This window comes from Parus major, chromosome Z, assembly GCF_001522545.3.
Source record: "Parus major isolate Abel chromosome Z, Parus_major1.1, whole genome shotgun sequence".
Classification (NCBI taxonomy): domain Eukaryota; kingdom Metazoa; phylum Chordata; class Aves; order Passeriformes; family Paridae; genus Parus; species Parus major.
In genome coordinates, this window is record NC_031799.1 from 35,987,795 (window position 1) to 36,006,697 (window position 18,903).

Genomic DNA, 18,903 nt, shown 5'->3' on the forward strand with positions numbered 1-18,903 from the left:
ATACACAAGCACTACCATTTGATTCTCAAATATGCTTTTCAATTATTCTAAATATGAGTAGGTTAAGTTGAGCCACTTACTTAGACATTTCAAAATGGTTGAAAGCACCCAATTTTACTCTCCCAAATTTGAGAATCCTGGCCATAGGTCTATATCAGCTTAGATGCAAGGTCAGTAATATATCTTCATCATGTTACTCATCATAGAGGACAGCTGCAGCTACCAGAAAGAAAGGTCACCCCAATTTATGATTCTTGAGCCTCCTCTTTCTCCCCACAGTAAATTCCAGCTTGCAAAAACTACACAATGAACATGAACAACATACTAACTTTCATTAAAACTGTGTTTTTCTCAAATAACTGGAAAACTTCTGACTATGAGGTTAACCTGTTGATAGAAGGAAACAGAGGAGTCTTTTCAAGTCAGTGTTCTTGTTTCCTGAAGGGTTTGTATTAAAACTGTAGTGTGTTGCAGCTCTGATGTGCACATTAAATTTGCATTCCACTATAAATTTCAACTGCTAAAAAGAATTTTCAACTCCTTTATTTGTTATTTAAACTCATTAAACCAAAATATCTGCATTTTATATCAGTCAAATACTAGTGTAAATCAATATTTGAAAATTTAGAATGGGCATTAAATGCTGCTTCTGCTTCAAGCTGATTTGATATTTTAAAAAATTAAATATATAAAGTTTTTCTTTTTGGTCCTTCATATTCTCCGTAGTACTACAACATTTTTTAGTGTTTTTAATGACAAAATCATAGGCTATTAACCAGGGTCAACACAAGTGACTCCAGCAAAGTTCCAGTCATGTTGCAATAATATAGATAAGTATGTCATGATATTCATATTTTGATGGTTTCGAAATATGTAACTGTAAAATTATTATGTCAAGCATAATTTACAAAGCTTATGCAGGCCTAGGAATATCACATTAGAGTACCAAAATTCCACAGTACAATGAATATTCCAGTAACAAAAATTTAAGAGAGAAGAAAGAATTTGGATTTTTTACTTTTCAGAGAGAAAAGAGAGAGACAGTTATCTGAAATAATAAAATCAAGATAAAATTTAAAAAAAAATCCTCAAAATGTTCCAATGGAAAAATAGAATACTAAAGTTAAAGCAAGCCAAACTCCTAATACTCTTTAATTATTCTACAGCTTTACTGTAAATCCTTTCCTCCTATTCATACATAAAAATTATTTTGATACTACACTTATATGGCTATCATTTTATATAATTTGTTGGCAAGATTTTGAAAAGTCTACAGCCTTTTTAACAATAGATAAAATTTTTGTGGTGTTCAGATTTAGAGGAGTATGAGTTGAAAATTAAATTACATTTGAGAAGAACCTCTTCTTTCCAATTTTTACTTTATATTCTTACTGGCAATTTACTTTCCATGAATCAGAAACTTCTAATAGAGATTATTGGAGTATCAGGTAAATAAACTCAGGTTTGTTTCTTATATTTCCACAGCAAAGGCTTGCTACACTCTTCTGGCAACTGAACAAATTTTACAAAGCCAGAGATCTCATTATCCTAGGTGAAACTCAGTACTCCCCTTCCACCAAATACTGTGATTGCTCCAAACCAGGAACACGAACCTCTGAATAAGACATGAGATTACTGTGGTCATCTGCTGTGAACATGAACGTGCAAGAGGTCTGGCATAAAAGTTGTCAGCTGCTAGTATTTCTACGGAGGCCAAAACCAGCAGCTGAGGATTAACAAAATGAGGGACAGCTCTAGCTCCACCATTCTTAAGAAGCTGCAGTTGCTAGAAGTACAGCACCTCAGAAAAATGTATCATCTGCTTATTAAAAAAATAAGTTCATACATTGTCTGCTGGGCAGATATCCCACACATGGCTTTTCTTACTAGAAACACAATTACACACCTATAACAGCCTTTTATATTGTAGAAAGGAACAAGTGTGAATATACCCTCATTTTAAGGAAAGAAATGGAAAATTAGATATGGTCCAGAGAGAACAGTGCTAGTAACATTTCACACATGCATGTAAACAAAAATGGCCAGCGAGGCTGCAATTAGGAGAAATCCTTCCTGTCTTTTTCACTTCTTCCTCTAGGAATATCATGTATCCTTTGTTTATTTTCCGTGTGGACAAAATTCATTTGTACTATGAATAGAATGACTCTTCAGAGGGAAGGAGACGGTGATTTTCTCATCAGGCAAAATGCCTGAATGGCACAAAGAAAATGTAGAAAAAGGAGACAAACTCTAGAATTACATTGAACTTAAATATTTCCCTACACAGGATCTATGTCAAGCAGGATTTGTATCAAAGCCAGAGCTCCTGCCCTCAGAAATAGGAGGTCACAGATTTGTACTATACCCATATCCCATGCCCATAAAAGACACCTGTTACAGCTTTGCAAGGAGAGTTAATCAATGACAGTTTATAGTAACTTCTTTTTAGGCAGTGACCTGCCTTTCCTGCTGGCCATTACTGTTTGCTTTAGTTTAATGGGAACTTCTAGAAAGGAGCAAAGCCCTGTCCCTGTTGCCAGTTGGTACTAGTTGCATGTTTTGTGGCATTACAACTTGCCTCCCAGCTATGTTGCGTCATGGTGTTCAATGTCACAGCTAGTGCTGCCACTGAAGGCCACTGCTCTGCTTTTCACACCCCAGAAAGGGCACCCAAGGCACAGAGGCAGAAGCAGAACAGAGCATACCATACAGTGGGCATTCTGGAATGCCTGTCTTCAATTTCCCATTGGCCTGGAGGGAGCTCAACCCAGAGTTGTTGATCCCCTTTCAGAAACAGGAGTAAGCAGCAATAGGACAGAAGGAAGCACCAGGGAGAGACAACTGTGGATCATGGGAGCAGGAGTGAGAAGGAAAGATACGCCTGTCAGCAGTTCAGAAAAAGAAGGACCTGGTGATGGGACTGCAGTGACTCAGTGCCCAGCACGCCAAGGACAGTGAAGCGGAAAGAGCAGGGTACTGATGTGAAAGCTTAGCACCCACGCAAAAGGGCAAGTGGGACATTTCAGCATTCCCACTCAGATTGGGTGACCCCTCCTGGCACAAGTCAGCATTGTTCTGAAAGGGTCACAATGGGGTTCTCCTGAGGAGTTATGTCCCCTGTTAGGAATCTTACACAGGCTACCTCCTGTGCTTTGGTGCTGGTATACATATTTTAAATGCTTATATATATATATGTGTTTTTTTTATATTTTTTTTTTCTTTTGCATGTGTAGTTTAAAAGGAACAACATCTATAAACAGTACAAAATCAACGTGTTTAAGAACTAATGTAGTTCCGACATACAAATACCTTATGATTGGTGTCATTATATTAAACCAATAAGATGTCTTGCATCTATTTGGAGCCGGTATTTAACCTTTGAGATATAAGAATACAAAACACATGTCAATAATAATGTTTTTTTTCAATTTTGCTACTGTTTTTGAATCAATGGAATTAGGTGCATTCTCATAGGTTCTAATGTTTCCCCTGAGTGGTGAATTCAAGAAACAAAGATAATCAGGAGCTGTTGCTACTCAGAGACAAGAGACTGCAAGAAGCAGTTTCTCCTGTATCTACTGCACTCACCTGTTTCTAATTTTCAGATATCAAAAGAGTAACAATATTCTAATCTTTGCCAGAACATTTTCAGCTAATTCTTTGATTAAAAACTGATTTCTGAAATGAAGATTCAATACGAAGATTTAATAAATGTTATTAAAAACTGAATTCCACTTATAGGTGCCCAAATGTCAAAAGCAAATGGTACTACAGAAACAAGGAAAAACGATTTTTTAAATGTCTTATGAAATTAAGGAAATGGACATGTTTACTGACAAGGGAGGCAATAGATCTTTGGCAAAGGTATTTATAAAAAAAACACCACTTTGCTGTCCAAAGCAATACCGAAGCTTTTTGTCCTTTGGGTTGTACTCCTCTTGTGTGCAGTAAAAAGAGAAATAAATCAGACTCTGCCCAAGCTCCACCTTCCTCCACCAGCCTTAGTACCATCATTCAGTATATGAAATTATTTAGTATCTATAAAAATAAACCAAAGAAAGTTACAATCTGGAAAACTGATAGAAGTAAAAAACCGAGCTGTCTCAACTACTGCATTCAGCTCACATTCAAAATCTACAACCTTCTAGTTTAACAACCATTTAGTTTTGTCCCAAATTACTACAGTTTCAAAGTATTTCTTCATGCCAAAGTCCCAGAAAAATACAAAGAAAAAATTCCAGTCCCTCATTTGTTACCAATTAACAAACAAATTTTCTGTAAGACAATACAACAAATTTATATTTTGTCTCATTCATCCTTCATTTGCATCTTTGTTCTTGTCAGTAATTTGACCTTATTCTCTGCTGTACATGTCATTTACAGTACAGTTCCTTTCCAAGAGACAACTATTAACATAAACTAGGGTTAGAGGGTTAAAAAAGGAGTTTGAGTAAAATAAAATGTAAATTTACCAGCCCTTCTGGCTGTGATCTTGGAGCCATGCCGCAGTAAACGAATGCACACTTCCTTGTTGCAGTGGTTAACCATCCGCAAATGAATGCTTCTCTTGGTTTGGATTTTTACAAGACATTTCACCATTTTGACTATTAATTCCTCTTCTCAAGGTCTTGTAAAAGCTCTAGCCATACCAGCTTTGACCTTTTATTAAGTTCCCACTGAGTTTAAAGAGACTAACACAAGTCGTTCTCAATGAATCAAATGACAAGCTTCTAACATGCTCAACAAAAATATCCCAGCAGGGAACAGAACCAGAGGTTATTTTTAAACATTTCCAAATGCCTCATAATGTACAATACAAACTTTCACAGCACACATCTCAGTTAGCAGTTGCTAGCATAACAGCTGAACCACACACAGAGACATAAAAATATCTAAGGCACCAAAACATAGTGCAGTTAAAAAAGATGCCAGCATTCATAGTCCCATTATTTTTCTAAAATGCTTTAATATGCCAGTAATGTCAGTTCCCATCACTGCCTGGAAATTATTTGTGAAACATGCAGATACAATGGAAAAATCTTATCCTGTGCTTACAAACCTTAGTCACAAAGCAAACCAGTGAGACAAAAACACGTTAATTTCTAGCCTAGAATAAAAACTGTTCATCCCATGTAAAAACAAGGGCATAAAATTTCTAAGTCTGGAAAAAAAATTTCTCTCTTTACATATGAGCTTCAGCTCCTGCTTGAGGACAATTGTTGGACAGATTCGTATCCACCAGAAAGAAGTGTTGTTTCAGAAGGCTGGGCACTTCCCTGCTCCTGTCCAGCAGAGATATACAGGTTCACAAAAAAAGCATGATGCACCTATGTTGGCTGCTGATAACTTGCTCCAGCTGGGAGCTGGAAGGCATGACATCACACTATCCTAGTTGGAAAGAAACTCTTTTCACCAAAGCCACAGGGAAGAAATAAACTGGGAAGAGTACACTGGTGGGAATATAGTCTGTCACTTCCCAGAATACTCATCTGTAATGCTTATGACATGTTGTGTTGAGTCTTCATTACCTGATATCCTTGTTCTCTTTGTACCAAAAAAATTCAGTGATGCACACAAATATGTGGGAGAGAGGAGTAGAAGAGGGAGTTCTGCAAATACTTATTTTACACACAAATATTTCTCTCATAAAGGACATCTGCTTCCATTAAGCTTTTGGAAAGCATCTTTATGGTGGCTCCCGCACAGCCTGTATAGTACAAATATCCAGCAGAGGTCCTGTTTACTCCTTCCTCTGCCAGAGCAAAGATTTCTCTCTTCCTTTACTTCTCTGCAAGCACTTTCTTGTGGGTGTGAGGAAAGATCAAGTACTCCTTCACTTCCTATCTCCATTTTGTCACCCCTTCAAAAGTAAGACTCTGTCTTCTCTTCTCATTTTTTAATCTCATAACTGTTGTAGCAACCAAAACAGGGTCATTAAATTCTAACTAAAAGGGGTTGGCCCTTCATTGTGAACATGGCTACAAAAACTGGAAAGCATTAATTCTTACAAAAATCTAACCACTGCTGTATTCAACTCATAAAGGAAGGCTTCAAGTGTCAGCCAGACATGGTCATGAAAGATTTCCAACATTTGAAACATTTCCAAATGCTTTGTAACACACATTGCAAACTTCCACAGCATCCATCTCAGCTAGCAGTTGCTAGCATAACAGCTGAACCACACAGAAGTGTAAAAATATCCAAGGCGTCAAATCCTAGTACAAGAGGAAAAAAGGCCAGTGTGTTCCTGCATACTGATGTTGAGAAGTAAAATCTATAATTTATGATTCATGTGACCATGCTTATGCAAAATAGAAATGACCGTGTTAATTTCAAATCGCTCCCCATAGTTTTTTTTACACATAACTAAGGAAGAAATCTTAAAATTTTACAACTGACTCAGAAAGACTCTGACTCCTGGTCTATACTAACTCTCAGCAAGAGACTATATAAAAAAGATTAATATAGTTGTACCTACAAAAGCTCCATATGCCTCTCCTCTACAAACAAATCTTACACTGCTGAGTACCCTCACAGACAATTAGACTGATGGTAGCAGGTGTGTGCACATTTCTGTGCATAGAATCATTAAGGTTGAAAAGTCAAGTCTGTTAACCCAGCACTGCTGTGTTCACCACTAAACCATGTCCCCAGGCAGCACACCCACACACCTTTTGAATGCTTCCAAGGAAGTTGATTCAGTCATGGAATGGGACATGACAGAATGTCCCTGGACAGTTGGTTCCAATGTCTGACCATCCTTTTGGTAAGGAAATTTTTCTTATATACAAACTAGACATTCTCAGGTGCAACATGAGGCCACTTTCTCTTATTATCTGGGAGACAAGGACAATCCCCACCTGGCTGCACACTCATTTCAGGGAAGTGTAGAGTGATAAAGTTCAGCCCAAGCCTCTTCAAACAACCCCAGATCCCTCAAAAGTTCCTCATAGGATTTGTGCTCCTTTCCCTTCATTCACACTAGTGTCCTTCTCTGGACATTCTCCAGCCCCTAAATGTCTCTCTTGCAATGAGTGGCCCAGAACTGAATACAGGATTTGAGATGCAGTCTCACCAGCATCGAGTATAGCTCAGTTTTTCTCCATGTGTTGTTGAACACATTACATTTCTTGTAGTGCTGCTATGCAGATTCTGTGGCTGCCTTCTTTCACTGTCTGATCTTGATGAACTAGATTACTGCCTGTCCTGGTCACTTGGCAACTGTTTTGCAGGTGGTGGTCCAGTGTCTGTAGATTTTCTAGCACGTGATGATATCACAGCTTCACTTACTTGAGTAGACTATTTTTTTTTAAAAAAAAAGACAAAACCATACCTCTCCAGTCACAGGATATTAATGTGGTTTTGACAAAGTGATGAAAGCTTCTTTTCAGTCACTTGATATTTGTTATCAGATTATTGATCTGATAACATTGACTTTTGCCTTTGGAACAACAAAAATGAAAGTATGCTTTGCTGGGCTGAGACATATACAGAGATATACAGAGTTTCATGTCTGTAGCACACTAAAAGCAATTTCCCAGGCAGTCTCAGGGCTGGATGCCTCTCCTCTCCCCATCTCCTCCTCAGGCCCTTACCTCAGCACAAGAACTTGGTTGACCCTCTTGATGTGCCACTCAAAGGTTGAGTCAGGCAATAACAGGACAGTGCACAGTTAAGGGGTTTTTGTTTGGTTTTGGTGTTTTTTTTTTGTTTGTTTTAATCTGGTTTGCTGTTGTTATTTGGCTTGGTTTGGTTTTCTTGTTGTTTAGAATTTATTTACTATTTGTTTTGTTTTTAACTCTCTCTGCCAGTTACCAATCACTGGTATGATTAGTGCTGATGCAAGGGAGAAGGTGGGAATCCACAGAAGTGGACAATGGGAAGAGAGCCAGCATCACGGTTGGAGAACTGTGAGATCAGTTCAAGCTGCAAATTGATAATATAGCCAAGTTTTCTGCAGGAAAAGACTGTAAAAGTCTAAATACTGTTAGCTTAGCAGCTGGTGATACTTAACAACATATAAAGTATGTAGTTAAATACCACCAGCAAACATGTCTATTAGCTCATCAAAGTAACAACAATCTGTCTAATATAAAGGAAAGGTAATTTTCAAACTTACATAACACAAGCATTTAAAACAAGCACTGTATGGTGAGCATACACCAGTAAGTCACCAGTTTCCAAAAATGGATTTCATTGCCTAGAGTTGTGTGTTTAAAGCAAGGACATGTGGTTATATCCAGCTGTTGTTACTCTACAGTGGTGACAAGAGCCCAGAGGAAACACAGCGGTGGCACTTGGCTGCTAGAAGGCAAATTCTCAGATACATTTATTTCACAGCAGAGGTAAACAAGTAGCTGTTAAAACTAACAGCTGCTGCTACTAATTATAATAAGGTATGCATACGGACAATGTAATTCACCTTGTACTTGCTACATTCAGTGTCCAAACTCCAAAGAATAAACAAAACATGTTCATACAACTCCTACAAAATAAAATTAGGACATACTTCCATGAAAAGGAAGATATTCAGCTATTTTCTGTTTCCCATTGACCAAAACAAAGCAACAGCAAAGATCTTATTTCCCAACCTCTGAGACAATTATCTCACTACATCTCAAGCAAGAACCAGCGTCAGATTTTGTTTGGTTGGCTTCATTTTTATTAGAACAAAAACAATTATCCTCATTTAAGCTGGCAATGACATTCATGTCATTGTTTGTAGTGACCATATCTCAAAAAGAAAGGTGCTCCATGTGATATTTAAAATATCAAGAAATAAAGAAACACATGGAAAACACTACAGAATAAATTCAAACTGATATTCCAATAACATCCCTTTTTGACAAAGGAAGACAAATTAACAGAAGATCTTTCCCAGCTGATTTTCAAAGAGTATAATTAAATCTTTTTTTTTTTTTTTTTTGTCAAGGAAATGAAGTTAGCAGACTAAAGCAGAAAGGAAATACAAAAATTAGGGAATTGAGAAAAAAAATATCCACGAGTAAACTGCCAGTTTTCACTCCTGAATGTCTGCTGACACTAGTTAGAAAAAGGTGCTATCTTGAGACTATTTATTTCCTAAGATCCTTCTTCCTGAAAATTTAAAAGATTTCTTGACAGAGAAATCAAATAGCATTAACTTTCCTCACAATACATCTTGCAGAAGGCTTATGCAGTTTCTTGAGATAGTGATCATTTCTGGTTATGACATACAGAGGTTTAATTATGTATTCCCAATGAAAATTATTAATTTTTTTCCATATCACTGAGTCAGTATCATATCTTTTTCCATATGCTTTGTAATAAATATTGGCAGGAATTGAGTGACTCACCTTCATCTAAAGGAACCTCTTCCTCCTCACAGGGAGAAGGAAGGAGAGGCTGCAGAGGTTCCATGTTGATTATGAGTTGCTTGTTCAAGGAGGGAGAGCTGCGACTCTGGGTAATGCTGGTTCTAAAAGAATGGGGAAAACAGGGTCAGTTTGCTTACTGGAAATAGCTGCAGTCCAGTAAGTCTCATCTCAAAATCATTTTGTATAAACTACTAGGCCTTGAGCTGCTGTAAAAAGCTTGACACATTGAATGCTGCTTTCAGCTGTGTAATGCTGCACCCTCTGCAGATGTAAAGATTTCAACATCTGAAGTGTGAGAGGTATTATGCTGATTTGCCTCCTTTACACTGCCTGACTTCCTTTCGTCTTGGGCAGGATTTCAGTGTGTTGCTCCCCTCCATAGCACGCAGCAAACATTAGTATTCGGATTCAAGGAAGAGGAAAGTTGTTCCATTGCCTCCAGAACTGGATAAAGGATTTGTTACAGTTTGAGCACTGAGGATCAAAGACTAAAGCAGGAACAACTGTATCTCTTGACAGATACAGAGTGCTCTCACTCATGCCCACACACTCCAGATGCTGCCTCTACACCATGCCTCCCAGCACTCCGGCTGGTTTTCTTTCTTGTCTTACTTCACTCTAAGAGGCTTTCCTGGTAGCAGGTGTTGAATATACTTTGGAAAGTTTTAGCAATGCTGCTGATTTTCTTCAGTCATCATGGTTATTAGCCTAAAAATATATTACTGAGAACATAAAATGGTTCTTTTGAATATGCTATCTGGGATTTACACAATACAGGCCTGAAGCAAGAGTCCTGCAGTAAATCTTAACCATTATATTATAAAATATTTACTTTGACAAAAGCAAAGATGAAGTGGAAGAGTATTCTACTTGAGTTCAAATGGTATATTGATACAGTCCTGAAGTTTCACAAAATGCATTTCAAGTCTGCATAAAAGGCTTAACTTAAAATTCCACATAAACAGATTGAACAAAAAACCTATTTCAAGTCAGAAGATGGATCTGTGTTGCTGAAGGTTTAGGTAAACTTGGGACACAGATGTCCAATTCTTAACCCACACTACCTGTCAGTAGTCACTACCTGTCAGTCTGTGGAAATAAACAAGCTTTCTTGCTCAATTGACATGATTTTTTGTGCCGTAACACATACCCAAAAAAATTCATATCCTCACTGCATTCTCTGAACACTCTCTGATAGCTATTTAGTCTAAGTTTTCACTATCCACAGAAGGTTTTCACTCAGATTATTATAGTCATTCCAACCCAAAGGTAAACCCATAGGCTTTTTATGCAGTCCCTGAACCTTTGTGCTTGTTGTAAAAAGCTCTCAAGCAGCTCCCAAAATAGGAGCTATGCCTGGGAGCACCCACAGGCTTCTGCTCCATACATATTTACAAAGATGCCACATTCAAGTATGCCCTGGAAGCAAAACATTAAATCATTCATTTTGTGTTTATCAGAAGAACTTGCCACTGCATTAATCCTGCATGACTACACACTCCAATAGATTTTCAGTACACAGTGCTTTAAGTGTAATATCCAAACACAAAGATACTGAGTGGTACCCTCCTCTCAACTGCATGTTTCTTTCTTATAGCAACCGTGGTACAACTGAATTTACTTTGAGGGTGAGGACATAGGGAGGAAAAACTTTATACAGATATATAGATATACACTGACCTTCAATTAAATATTTTTTTTTCTGAATGTTCTGCTTCTGAAAAGCCATCATTCCCTATCCCCAAATCCTCTTTTACAGAGGAACTTTTTTTTAAAAATGCCTTTTTTTTTTGGAGCTGAAAATTTTCTATCCTTTTTGCCTGCTTGAGCTTTCAGAAGGATCAGCAACCTCTGTCTCCCATTTCACAACCTGAGTTATAAAAGCACCTGAAATCACTGTATTTCTTAGTATTTCTAAGAAACTGAACTTGGAGCTTCCATAATATTACAAACGCAAACTTTGAAAGAAGGTTAATGATGAAAGATATGCATTGTTATTTGATGGGTGTTAAATCCATATGATGCTGCTTTATAAACTTATTTGCTCTCTGATCTGTTTCTTTATGTACACCAAGTTTTAAACAGTATGTTTAAAATACTTCTAAATGTAGAAATCAAAGAAAAGCAAAATGCAGGATAAAAAAAAAATAAATATATGAAAATCTTTTCTTTTCCTGGAAAAAAGAAACCTCTTGGAAAGTAGGCAAAGTAAGCTATTTCTGAAAGTGAACAACTATTCTCATTTAAAATACAATTGTGTGCCCAAATATTTTATACTGTCTCAATGGTGCATCTATATTTTGCCTTCTGTGTTATCATTTAACACATTCTAGACCTTCCCTTACCCCATTTTAAAATGTAATCTGGAAAAATACGTTTGAAACATGCCTGCATGGCCTAACTATTAATTACAGACTAGGGCTGGATGACCTATTATAAATATTTACTGCAAATATATTCCCATCTTTTAGTAAAGACAATCCACTTTTAACTCAAATACAGATAAAATAGCAATATTCAATTAAAAATAACAAAGAAAAAAAATATCTCCCCAAACATGAAATCTCAACAAAAATAGCAACATGGCTGTAAAATGTTCAGACTTTTAAGTAACCTGATTTTTAAAAAGGCTTCAAAGGCTCCCTGATGGCCTCTTCCTTTTCTGAAGTGCTTTAATCAGGTTTTTAGAAAATTTTACTGTCAATACAATGAGTGATAAGGACCTGAAAACATTAGTTTGCTTGCAAAGTCAAGCAGCTTATTTCTTACAAGCCAAATTTTCCTCAAAAAAAAAAAAAATCTCTAATATTTTTTCCTCTTTACTGAATCAACTTCATGCTTTTTAATCTGAATGCATTATGGAAAAACTATGAAGTATACTTTAAAAAAGAACCATAAGCATATTCAAACCAACTTTCAAAATCAAATAAAATCTAGGAATGAAATTAGAACGTACTTTTCTGTCAGGACAATGTAATAACAGTTTATGCCACAACACAAAAACCAATATAAGTTTTCAATCTGACTGATTAGTTAAACTCAGCTTCAAAGCAGCACAGATTAGGTTCTCATTTGCAGGAGACATTGGTCAGAATTTTGTATCATTGTCAGATGTATATTTCCTAAGGCTTGCATGCATAATTGTGGAAGCTCAGAATTACAGCCATTGCATCTGATAATATTTATTTAGAGAAAAATAATCTTCCCTATTCCTTAAACTTTAATACTGAATGTCATACCTGTGAACTTCAGGAGGTTCCCTCTGGATTTTAGAGCTTGCCTCCACAACCTCTTTGGCTACTTTTCCACTGCATTAAAAGATGAAATGAATATCCAAGTAAATACTAAGATACATGCCAAGAACTACATAAATGTGACCAATTAATTTACATTAAAAAAGAATCAAATTAGAAAAGGGAAAAAATGCAATAGAGTGCATATATAATGTCCCAGAATAAAATCGTGCTGACTCCTTGCCCACAAAGCTACCAAAGAAAAAGCAACTTTTTGTAGTAGAACACCAGGAGTGGAACAGGACTGTATCTCACACCTGATTCAGAGCTGCCCAGCTGCAAGAGGCATAAAATCTCTGCAATTGCCACACATCCTTATTTTTACAGAAGCTGAACCAAAAGTGCAGCTATCTGATAGTAGAAGTACTCTTTACAGAAGCATCTGTGAAAAAGCTCCTGCTAATTTTTCAAGTGACACTAGAAAAGGCAACAGAAAGACTTTCATATCTTGAAGTCAGCTAGGCATGAACAGATCCTCCAGCAGGAAAAGCCCTGAATTTGCCATGAGTAATTACCGGCATTTTCTTACTTCCTGAAATTATTTACCATGAATAAGAAACAGCAAACACCTACCTATATCGAAATCTACTGCCTTTAAAAAATATCTTGCTGCTGGACATTGTCTTGATCTGACTGGACTTTGCATACCTTGAAGAAAAATAACAGAGGCTGTCACCTTTTCAAGGACAAGATAAGCATAAATGAACAAGACAAACCACGAGCTTTGTTATTTTTATACCATAAAATAATATTCCAAAAATGAGCTTTTCAACTTTTTTAAGGCATTTATTCTAACTAGACTATGAAGCACACAGAAAATCATTGAGACAGCATAGAACAACTGAACATGGAACAAGTGATTATCATGAGAACAAGAAAATGAAATGCAGATGCTTGCTGCGTCTCTGAATTTTCATTCTGAGGATGAAGGAAAGACCATGGTATACCAAAAGCCTCTGAGACATGTCCTAACACCACCTTGTTTGTGGGAGAATATGGCTATTTCTGCTTTTCCACTGGGAAAACAAAGAAATAATAAAGACAACTTGTCTCCCAAAGTAGATGCTTTTCCAATATCTCTATTCAGTCAACTTCTTAGTAGCCTGCATCATATCCTACTGCTTCTCTGTAATCACCGAGTACACAGCAACCTTTTATCACAGTCTAACACAGAGGAGTTCCTCATACTGCCATTTCTTTGATGTTCTCTTGAAAAATGGCAAATCGATTTTGTACTGAGTGTCTCATTCCCAGACCCTAGTAAACAACTTTCTATGATTAACATCTACTTGAATAATTGCAACAGTGACCCCTGAACCCAGACCAAGACAGGACTAAAGCTCTGTTTTTCAAAACTTGTCATGTGATTATGGCTTTACCTTAAATTCCAAGTCTCAAACTCTTCTAGGGAGAGGAGAGGACTGAATTTAATTAAGGCAAAGTGTCATTGCTGTGAATTATTTATACAATCTCACTCTGTCTGCTTTAATCTTATTAGAATATCCTGTTGCCATTGTACAGAACTTAAACAAATGGGATTTATCTAATGCTGCTAAGAAACAGTCCCCACTGTACAACTCTATTTCTCTGAAATGTGTAGAGACATTTCCTGTTTTGAAACTACTATCTTAAGGCTTTACTTATAGATAGTTTTGGCTTCAGTTTCATGTTTGAAGAATTATTGTTTTTCTTCTGCACTCTGCATATCAAACATTACAATTTTCCAATCTATTGTTCACATCCCTATCCATTGAGTAACATTACCAATCTTCGTTTCATTAAAGTCCTCTTGAAAGACCCACCAAAATTGAAAGGTGGGCATAACTTCAAGCAATAATTGTTAAGGAATAATTCCACTCAATAAATTTGGAAAGTAGAAAAATAGATCAGGGAAACAGCATTGAACATGCTAAGGTCAGAGAATAATGAAGGGGAGGAGGTGCGACCCTGGTAGCAGATTCTACCCTGAAGTGAATGGAGAAAATTGTGGGGAAGGAGGCTGTCCTGCTGCAGCAAATACACAGCAGATATCCTTGCTGCAGCCCATGGAAGGCCCTGTAGCAGACCAACATGCTCTGAAGCTGCAGCCCCATGGAGAGCTCACACGTGAGCTGGCTCCAGGCAGGCATTGTGGCCCATGGAGAGGAACACAAGATTCAGCAAGTATATCCTGAAGGATTGCAAGCCCATGGGAAGGACCCATGCTTGAGGAGTTCATGAAAGAGATTGGAGTAGAGGAAGAGAGTAAGAAGGAAGGAGCAGCAGAGAGGAACTGCAATCCCCATTCCCCATCTCCCTGAGCTGCTCAGGGCAAGGAGGACATAGAGGAGTCAGAAATGAAGGAGTAAAGTTGATCCTGGAATGAAACAAGGGAAGGGTTGTTTTAATTTTGTCTCTGTTGATAATTTGAAAAAGAGTGAAAAGGTTAAAATGAAATTAAATTAAACTTCTCCAAGTCAAGTCTGTTTTGCCTGTGACAGTAGTTTGTAAGCAATCCCTTTGTTTTTCTTGTAAGCTATAAGCTATTTTATCATACTTTTTCCTCTTGACCTGTTAAGCAGAGGGAGTGAAAGAGCAGCTGGTAGGCATCGGCATCTAGCCAAGATCAAATCCCCTGAATCAAGTATTTGTGACCAAAACCCAAATAGTTAATATTACAGCCATTTAACAACAGCAGAGAGGTGATATTTCTGCGAGTCTGCCTGAGACATTTTTACATTGAACTAATTTCTACTCAAAGAAATTTATTTATCTCCTTTAGGTGGAAATCATCTCCTATTCCCTATTTATTTCTTGTAACATAACATAAAACTACTCAAACACCATGCAGTATTTTCCTACTTAAGTCCACTTCCAACAGAAAGTGCTCCTGAATAAACTTGAAATTAGTCTTTATTTATAGACTATATTTAGGTTATATCAAGCACAGTAGATGTTGACATAGAGTATTAACAAATGCATTGTGTCAGCTCCTACTTCCTTTTCTTTTTTCTATCCAATTGAATATATCAGTTGGACAGACTACATATTATTGTATCACTGTTAAAGCTAAAAAGAGACTCTCTCCAAATTAAAGCAGATCATTACATCCAGGTTAGAAGACACATTTTTCCTACTTCATTTTTTTTTACCCTTACAGCAGCCCCCTAGTGTGGCTATGCACCAAAACAGAAACAGTGATATTTATAAAATATGGGAGAGGCTGTGAGGAAACATTAAGTAGCAAGAATAAAAGCTACATGCCTAGAGGGAAGCATCAATAAACAGATCTAACAAAGTCAATGGAGGGCAGAAAAAATCCAGAGGAGCTTTTAGTGAGGAATTATTAGCTTCTCTTTCAGAGAATAGGGAGGTAGATACTACCTTTTTTTGTCTCATTATGGGCTCTTTAGGTATAACAAGATCACAGGTATCTTTCAAAATGTATCTAAGAATATTTTCTTTTCTTCCTTAAATCATTATAGAGAACTGTGTATTTTTCAGTCAACTCTTACTAAGCCTTCAATTTCAAGTGGAAGAACAATTACCTCCTGGCAGAAGAGCCCAGAGAAAAAAGCATAACAGACTTTTTTCCTCCATTCTCAAGATATTCCACAGCAGGGCTAAGATTAACAGCTATGTTCCCAGACACAAGTGCAGTAATCTGTCCATCCAATATCTCACTACAGAGCAGTAAAAGCATTGTGCTGGAGCCAAAACCCTCCTGTCTCATTTAGATTATAAACAATTTCTAACACTGGCTTGAAGTGAAATAATATTTCCCATTAGCTTGCATATTTTCTGTCTGCATCTTGCCTTCTGTTAGTTAAATGGAACATTTCACAATGAGAAATTTCCACACACATGTACTTTACTTTTAATATAGGTAATGACTTCAGGTGTACATACTTGTAAAAAGCCTGGTTCTCCACACCACACTTCCAAAGATGCTTGCAGGCTGCTGGTGTAGAGGTATGGAATGACAGCACAGCCTTCTTCTAAGTGCAAGGAAAAGAAAGCAAATGAAAGCAGTGAAAATCTTGAATTCTCAAAGATTGAAATAGCTGTACCTAATGGCATCACCTTTAACCAGATACACCGAAGACCAGGTCTTTCTGTGTAAGTGTAAATCTGTGGTTCTGGACACCCACAGACACACAATCCATATATAGCTGATATTTAAACTGCCCAGACAATTTTTTCAGAAACAAAAGGACATGCTTGGAGAGGGCCTGGAAGAGCATATGTACAAGTGGCTTTTAAAACTGTAAAACTGGTCAAAAGCAAAGGATGGAAATCTCTGTGTCCAATATTCTACATCGCACTGTTGCTGCACCACTTACCACCCACCTCTCCCTCCTCCCTACCATTCAACGTCCTACCATCAGAATCTCCTTGCAACCACATGAGCAGCCCTGATACCTCTGGCATTATTTCCTTCCTTGATTTTCTTTCCCCACCTCCATTCAAAACCATAACCTTAGACTATATCACTCTGATCTAGGGAAGGAACCAATTATAACATGCTGTAGGCAAATAGTCTGTAGGATTTCAATGACAAGAGCTCAGTGATAGGACTTCTCATTCCATGAGACAGACTCTAACTTTTCAGCTCACCAGAATTTGAGGATGGGATTGTAATTATCCAAAAATACCTCAGATTGACTCAGGTACCAATGCTTACCCGAATTTGCAATCATATACAGACATCTTCTGTACTTTACAGTGGGCAAGTACAGCTTTAGCACTTAAAAATAAATTAAAGCTTGACTCCAATGGCATCCAAAACCATGAACAATCCACAGTATGAAAATTAAGTGAGAAATGTCTCAACCCTTTGCAAATTAGACATTTTTTCAAAAATTACTCCCATTCATTCACAGTCTGTTTATTTACAATATTAAATACAATTATTGATTATTTAGAAGTTTGTTTGGTTAAAAAATATATTGTCTTATACAAGCTTAATCAAATACAGAAGTTCTGTAAAAATATTAAACATAACCTCTTTCTGAGCTCCAAACACATAAAATGTCTTCCCTTCAAATTTCAGTTTATAGACATCACACCTAGAAAGAGAAAAAATATTTAGGTATAGGGGAAAAAAAAGATAGGTCTACAAGTAAGAAAAGTAACTAGCATGTAAGTTTCCCTGATTACCAAAGTCAAGCAGGCTATCAAATGACAAAAGCCCACAAAAGGCCTTACAGACTTTAGGACAAAATTATTTAATAGTTTAATTTTTTTAGAGGACATAAGCCCAGAGAATTTATTTTACATCCTTATGTACCTTCAAAGAATTAACTTTGTCTGCTGGAAAGTGAAGAGGAAATTAAAGGTAGAAAGAAGCTTATATTTATATTATATGTATGGCACACTACACAATTCCTCTTACGTCTTGAAATCTTATAGCGTCTATTATAATTAAATTGAGGGAAAGATAATGTTCTTTTCTCTATACTTATTTATCTGAGGCTTCATATCACGTGTCTTAATAACTGACTACTTATTACAGAACACAAGAATAAAATGTTTGACAGCAGTCGTTACAGAGGGGCTTTTTGAGTTGAAAAATCTGTATCAAAATATAATTTAATCAAGGTTCAGTTCTCAATCTACATATGGAATAACAGTGCACCATAAAAAGGCAATGCCATGCCTCTGCTTAAATTGTAATGGAAATTTTGTCATTACCAGAGTTAAAATGGAGACACTGTTTTTTCATAAATTTCCCAAAGGGTTTTGCAAGTCAGAGTTGAAACAGGAATAATCTTCGAGGCAAGGACAATGCTATACCTGAAACTTTACAACAAGTTTTCCTTTCACATGAAAAAACCAAAAATCATTGTGAAAGCTTTTACATTGAAAAGAAAATCTCAAATACAAATTTGGGGTTTTATTGTGAAGTGCACATTTCAGCTAAAATTAGTTACAGCTACTTGCACTTACTTCTTAGGCCTCTAAAATGAAAGAAGCAGTACATGCGTTCAGATAAAACCTTTTTTTAGGTGTACATTAGACCTTTCAGCCTCTAATGTACACCTGAGAGTTTATTGGGTTTTCCTCTGTCACTGCTTTATTTTTTATCTGATTTATATATTAATGCACTTAATAAATACGCCTAGGACACATTATCCTCAAATAACATGAGAAGCTAAATGCTTGCTGTGAGATTGATTTCCCATGGTACGGTGGACACATGCTTGGCAAGTGCTACTCTCTCCTCAGTGTGCCATAGACTGACATTATTGTTATATTTTCTTAGTGCCAAAACC

At 36.8% G+C, this 18,903-nt stretch overlaps 1 protein-coding gene across 1 annotated transcript in view; it reads right to left on the bottom strand.

Moving 5' to 3' along the window:
- Positions 1-18,903, bottom strand: part of FRMD3 (FERM domain containing 3) — a 73,458-nt gene that overhangs the window by 5,145 nt on the left and 49,410 nt on the right. Inside the window, exons 8-12 of the mRNA XM_033520681.1 lie at positions 17,634-17,697; positions 16,538-16,623; positions 13,223-13,297; positions 12,596-12,664; positions 9,336-9,457 (exon numbers count right to left, since the gene is read on the bottom strand). Of these exons, the coding sequence (XP_033376572.1) occupies positions 9,336-9,457; positions 12,596-12,664; positions 13,223-13,297; positions 16,538-16,623; positions 17,634-17,697 (416 nt within the window). The remainder of the gene's footprint in view (positions 1-9,335; positions 9,458-12,595; positions 12,665-13,222; positions 13,298-16,537; positions 16,624-17,633; positions 17,698-18,903) is intronic.